Source organism: Pyxicephalus adspersus, chromosome 1 (genome assembly GCF_032062135.1).
Source record: "Pyxicephalus adspersus chromosome 1, UCB_Pads_2.0, whole genome shotgun sequence".
Lineage (NCBI taxonomy): Eukaryota > Metazoa > Chordata > Amphibia > Anura > Pyxicephalidae > Pyxicephalus > Pyxicephalus adspersus.
This window is the reverse complement of record NC_092858.1, coordinates 138,337,367-138,344,266: the sequence shown is the minus strand read 5'-3', so window position 1 is coordinate 138,344,266 and position 6,900 is coordinate 138,337,367. Positions and strand designations below refer to the sequence as shown.

The window sequence follows — 6,900 nt, the reverse complement described above, 5'->3', positions numbered from 1 at the left end:
TTTTAATGAGTCCACCAACTAATAAACTGGCATTGTGAGAGGGAACACTAAAAGATAACCATTGTTCAGCAATGCAAAGTAATATGCAAAGCCTCCATATCTCCATATGTAATAATATTTACATAATGTATATGTGTCAGGGTTTGAAACTTTAACACACACTGCAATTGGTATTTATATATTTTTTTCACATATTTGAAAAAGAATAAGATTTAATGTAAAGGCAGTCTTGGGAAAATGTCAGATGTGTATGTAAGTGAAGAGAGGATCTGTAATATCAATTATTATTACAATACTTAATGATTTTCAGTGTTGGGGTGATTGATGTACTGTGTTACTTTTCTCTAATAATGCCCCCCTCCCTCCTGTCTGATTATATTTGTAGGTACTCTGATGTTATTTGTCTGATGGATAGGCCCATGCTGATTTCATTACACATCTTAATTACTTTAAGAATAAATTAATAACAAGAAATGTCTCATTTCACGTTTATTGTATTTTTTTATATTGTTTTGTGTCCTTTAGAGGCTTCCAAAGAACATCTGTATTACATCAAATCCATACCTAAACACAGGTTTATAGAAGCATTGCACTCTATATTCTTAGTAGAAATTCATTGTATTCCGTAGGCTGGCTTTGTTTTTACTCATGCGGCAATAAATCCTGCAGAGAGGTGTTTTCCTGTCAGGTTTATGGATGACATATTTTACAATATATATTTATAAGTGAAGTGCACAGTGTACATAACTGATCATTCCTGCATACCTTCCATAGCTGAACGTTACATGCTGAAATCCATCACCTTATAGCTGACACTGAGTACACAATAGGATGGATGGGGGATTTTCTGAGACTTGTCCTGAAAGAACATGTACATATCATCATTCCTTCTACTTCCAGATCAGTACATCTACAGGATCACTTGGACGAATATATGCATACACATCTAGCCATTGATATACCAATAAGTAATACATTTCCCCCATACAATATAGATCAGTAATACAAACACAAAATGCCTTTTTTATGCACAAGCACCCAGCAAATTGGGGCATTTTCAAAACTGATGATCATCAATATCATGATCACATCCATGGTTACATTTCTCTCATTTGTAATATATAAGGGGTCTTTAGATGATGATAATTGCTGACCATTTCTGTCTTTTCATGGACCTGATTTTTTAAAGCTCTCCAAAGCTGGAGAGGATACACTTTCATCAGTAAACCTGGGTAATCCAGTAAACTTGGAAGGCATTTCTTCAAAGTCATTTGCTATTTGCAATGTTTGCTATGCAAATGTGTTGATTTCGGTACCATATTTATTCCAGATTTACTGGATCACCCACATTCACTGATGAAATTGTTTTCTCTTCAGCCTTGGAGAGAGAGAGGCTGGAGATCACCTGGAAGAGAGGGAAGATGCTGGCACCTGGTGCTGGAAGGCAGACAGATGAGTTGGTTGGGTACAGTTTTATATTATTGCCTGTTAATTCCCCTACCTCTTAGATTGTAAGCTCTTCGGGGCAGGGTCCTCCTGTGTCACTGTATGTATCTGTCTGTCATTTGTGACCTCTATTTATTGTACAGCGCTGCGTTATATGTTGGTGCCATATCAATCCTGTTTGTTATTAATAATAATGATGAAATGCCAGCATTGCAGATACATTGCAGGCCCTGTGACCCCAGGTAACCCCGGGCTGTGGGGTGTTTGTATCAGTCAATGTACAGTTCCCTATGTAGGATGATGATGGTCCAGTCTGCAGCCATCTACCCAGTCGCCAGCAGGGGGCGCCGTGGTGCGCTGATCCTGTGGGAGGGGGAGGGGATTGGCCGCTCCACCCTCACTTTGTGTCAGCAGCAGGTAGAAGCGGAGCGGCGGTCCCGGGGGACGGAGGGGGAAGCGGTGCTGGGGACCGGCTGATAAAAGTTTACAAGGGGCCCCCGAGTGATGGCATTGTGCTAGTCCCGTCCTGGGTTTGGCTCCGGTGAAGGCGGACAAGGAGGGGGGCATTGCTTCCACACGGCCTCCTCTACCTGTGCGCCGGCCCCGCTCAGCCCGGAGGGAGGCGGCATCTTCCCGGAGACCTGAGGCGGCCGCCGCTCAGCAGTGCGGGATGATGTGATTGGTGGACCAATGAATGGACGGCGGGCAGTGAGGAGAGCGGGCGGACTTTGCATCTAGCGGGGGAGCGGGCACAGCACTCAGCACACACAGGCCGCTGCTATGGACCGGGCTGCATGCGGTCCTCTGCCCTGGGGGTAGTGCCCGGCACCGGCAGGCTGCGCTATGGAAGCCCCGCTGCTGGCTGCAGTATGAGTAGAGCCCGGCTGGCTTCCCTGTGGCTGCTCCTCATGCTGGGTGTACAGGCGAGGCTGGGGGCCACAGAGCCCAACCACAGAGCCCTCATCAGGGTCTTCCCTCTCAGGATGGACACCCCAAACTTCACTGTGGAGGGGCAATTCGCCAAGGTGTCGGACATCAGCTACGCCGAGGGCAGACTCTTCCAGGTGAGTGCCTGGGAGCTGGGCCAGCACAGAGCTGGAGGAGGAGGGGTGTTATATGGTATCGGATCTGTGCTCCTATCACAGGGGGAACAAAACAATCCAGATTCTGTTTATTATTATTATTGTCTATCTGATATCCAAACCTTGTCTTGTGTATAAAATATGTTTTATTGGGAGAGATTTGTGTTTACTTCCTGTCCTGCAGGACATCAGGAAAAATCTCCACTAGTACAGGTGACCTCCTCACACTTTCACTCCTCAGGAGGAAGGGTGAATGATTAGATCCTTCCGTACATTGCTGAGATCTTCCCATAGAAATGATTGGATTCAGGTGATCGCTATTTAATGTACAGCGCTGCGTAATATGTTGGTGCCATATAAATCCTGTTAATAGTAATCGCTGTGTCTCTAGCATTGTATATGTTGTCCCCCAGGTGAAAAGTCTCACCCAGCATTTCAATCATTCAGTTTCACACACCAGTGAATGTTTAGTAGTCACCCTGTGGTTGGCATTATAGGTATGGTGATACGCTGACATATTTATTGATATTATCTCTAACGAGGCATCGGATAATCAATTACACAAATGAATCTGATTTGTATGGTGAATGTTGGATTGCAAAGTTCCTCTGGTGAATTCATATTGTACGCTCAGCTCCTAGCTTTATCTCTGGACTTGTTGCAGAAAATGTCATTTGGTTGCTCTTTATATAGTTTGTGTGTTTTCCTCCAGCTTTGTATCAATGGCAGCCGCCTTGGTATTCTGCCCTCCTCCTGGTACGAATGCCAGCAGGCTGCTTATATAAAGTTAATGATTAGCCGTGTTGGGGATGAATTTCAATGTGAGCGTTGTTCCCCTGCGGCGGTGGTGTTGCAGGTGAGGCCGGTCACATGGCTGCGTGGATGGCAGTGCAGTGTTTCTCAGTACACCGAACATTTGTATGCTAATCCTTTTATGCATGGCAGGGACGCTCATGTAGACAAATGCCAAAAGCCGCTGTACAATGCTGCCAGAGGTTCTGCAGCAAAGCTTTTTCCTTTCCATGATCAGATTGTTCGGTCGCGTTTCATCTTCTTTGTCGGTCTAAAACTGATGATATAAAGTATCCTGTTTTGTTATTTTACTCCAAAATTGTTTTGGGTTCATGGACCTCTTCTGCACCAGGGTTCTATGCAGCCTTTGGGTGCCTTCAGGGGTTACTTGAGAAGTTGGCACTGGTGGTTTGATCAGTTCACGTTGGCCACCAATTGACTTCCAATGTGTACAGCGCTGCATAATATGTTGGCGCTATATAAATACTGTTTAAAAATAATGTAAGAATTCATTTTTCCCATGGCCACCATCTAGGGATCTATTTGTTCACTGGCCACTAATGTAAGGATTGAGTTTTCACCAGTAAGCCATGTAAGGGTCTGGTTATCCGGCGGCCACCATCTATGGCTCTTACACTCACCCCCCGAGGGGTCCAATACCCTTGGTGTGCCATTGTCTCTGTTCTATGACCTACAGATGGTGATCCTATCATGTGGGCTGTAGGTATAACAGGAACTTCTAAGACATGAAAACTATTTGAAGGCTTCCTCCAGGGTAAAAAGGTTGAGAAAAGCTGACAGGGACCATGGAAATATATGGCTTTTTTGAGTTAATAAATAACAGGTTGTTGTCAAATTTCCCCCCATTTACACATATCTAGGAAGAATGAAAAATAATGTCAGTGCCTTGGTTTAGCACAAAGCAGTAAATAAATACTTCTGACAACTGAACTCCAGGGAGAACTTGTCATCTTTAATGTGGAGTCTGAGGATCATTTTGGAGATATTTGTTCTCCAGCATTCCGGGTGTTTTATTCCCAGGGATTTTATTAATTGTAGACATGTTTTTATAAAGTCCCAGTGTATGAAGCCTCTGTTACCACAGTCAGCCTGGCGCTGGTGTCAAAGGCAGGATCAATCTTTTGTTTACTCCGGTTTGAGATAATGCAGCCATGTTCAGAGTAGTCACCCAGCCATATCAGGAACATTTATGAGAAAGAAATGAATAACACAAGCTCTAATCAAATGTACACAGCAGCCACTGTGAACGTCCTCCAAGTGTGCATTTACAGGCTGCAAGTGCATTAAGAGACGCAGAGCTGCAGCTGGCTGCCTTGAAACGTATTTGACAAATTCCAGTAATATTTGACACTCTCTGAGGTTTGCGGGTACCTTAATTACATGTAAAGGGTTGTGTACTGCGCACACGTTGAGACTTTTTCCTGGCACAGATAGTTGGATGGAATCTATTACAGCAGTGGCTGATTATTTGTACCTGTTGAGAAAAGTTGTATGTGTTATGAGACACAGGTAAGTGTAGAGGAAATATTGCTTGGGTTTCTAATTTTTATTATGTCATTAATAATGTATACACGAGCCGGGTAAATGCTCATTATCCAGGCCAAGGCTTCCTGCTGGCTTTATTGCCAAAGAAAATATATTTATTTGCTAGTATTCTTTTCAGGCTTGTGTTTATAGGATGTTTCCAGAGCCAATATTGTGTAGTGGCAGGTTTCTCATTTGTTATTGCTGCAGTTGTTTTTTATATCATAGTAGATTTTTGTTCCCCACCAGTGAAGGATATAATGCAAAAATCAGGAGAACATTGTGGCCGGCGAAAAAATTTTGTTATTTTTGTCGCTTACTATATTGCTAAACAGTAAATTTTAGAAAACGAGCCTTGAAAAGAATACATAGGCTGTCAATAAAGTTTTTGTAAAACCTAAAATTTTATTTTGGATAGAATAGGAGAGGAATAAGAAGTTATGTTAGGTGCTTCAGGGTTCTCCCCAGGCACTTTTAGCTGTGTGCACCACCCGGCACTTTTCAGCACCCACCCGGCTGTTTTTGGGTGGTTACCAAAGAGTTTGGTCACAATACAGGGGCTGCCACTCACCTAAAAATTTCTTCCCAACCGGATTAAAAAAAATTCTGGGTTCAGCACTGTGCTTTATTTAGATTTCCCCGAAGGAAGAGAAAACCCCTCTTGATTATCACAGGAAGAATTGTCTCCATTGAAAGGTTTCCTCTTTTATTCTTTTTCTGGTGTTAACACTATTTTTTGGATTTTCCCTCACTTTTATTCCAATGGAGATCAGGACAACAGAGTTTTAGGGATGCCATCAATGGCAGCTTTTAAATCTAAAAAAGGTATAGCTTGGGGCAAAATGTACAACTATATTATATATATGGTTAGATGGACTTAAAGAGCCGTCCTCCAATCCACCAAAAAGCAGAACAAACACTTCATAAAACCAGTAGTTTGGGATTATTGTGTCACACACAGTGTCCGATATACAGGCACTTCCCATATGCATTGTGGTGCATTGTCATATGCAGTTTTGTCTTTTTCTGTTCACTGCCCTTTTTGATGCATTAAATGCGATCAGCATTGCTTTAGAGAGCAACGCAGGTGCCTGTACAGTAAAATGTACTACATCTGTTATACTGTGAACATAACCTTAGCCTGGGGTCATAATTGGGTTTGTTTGAACCCACCCAATATCCCCATACATTGTTCAACCCAGAAATATTTTAGGCGCTAGTAGAAACGGACTCTTCGCTAGATTTAAAACAAGTATTTTGTATACTTTTTATAAGGTTCATTTACGCATTCCTTTAGTGAAGAAGATTGCAGCCTGCAGAGATGAGTAGGATTAAATCCATGAGCACAACTTTGAGTTTTAAAGTCAAACAAGACAATAGGAGCTTTGTAAAATGAGTACAGTGGTATTTTTGTCATATGATTAATTCATGGATATAGATAATCATATGCCGCATTAATGTTATTAATTTGTAATTACACATTGAGCCTGTACTTTATAAAAACATTTTTTTATATGTATGGTCTATTACAGAACTTTGGGGAAAACCGGTGCTAAAATTACAATATTCACAGCTCACAATACATTAGTGAAGTGCTTGGTGGGAAGAATGGCTCCTACATGCTGGTAGCCTTGCAGATAGCAAAAAAGATCTTTGGTGTCACTTAAACTAACCCGAGGGGCAAAGATTGCTCATAGAACCCCTAGCAGGAACCCTACTTGTAATACGCTGAATTAGAATATTGTATTCCACTTTTGCATGTTTGTAAGCCTTTAGGAAATATTAGGTTTATGAGATTCAATCTTTTGGTTTTGTTAGTTGAAATCTGGTATTTGATTCCTCAAAATTGTTTGTGGGTTTCTAGTACTTAAGTGTCTATATCTAATAATCTTAATGAGTTTGTCTTTCAATATCCGGGCTATATAAGGATAACATTTTTAAACAGAGGTTTTCGTTGGTGAAAACTTCAAAAGTTAAATGTGAATGTTCCATATCTTGTATCTACTTCAGGTTCATTTACAATCAGATCAGTGTT

The 6,900-nt window shown here is 41.8% G+C and overlaps 1 protein-coding gene across 2 annotated transcripts in view; it reads left to right on the top strand.

Annotated features, from left to right (window-relative positions):
• Positions 1-1,850: 1,850 nt before the first annotated feature.
• RNF43 (ring finger protein 43) overlaps positions 1,851-6,900 on the top strand; it is a 31,026-nt gene continuing 25,976 nt past the window's right edge. The window contains exon 1 of one of the 2 annotated variants that reach the window (XM_072428539.1): positions 1,851-2,510. In XM_072428539.1, the coding sequence (XP_072284640.1) occupies positions 2,241-2,510 (270 nt within the window). In that variant the 5' untranslated portion in view covers positions 1,851-2,240. Of the gene's footprint in view, positions 2,511-4,631; positions 4,851-6,900 lie in introns of those variants that run through there. The other variant, XM_072428548.1, reaches the window with a different exon arrangement.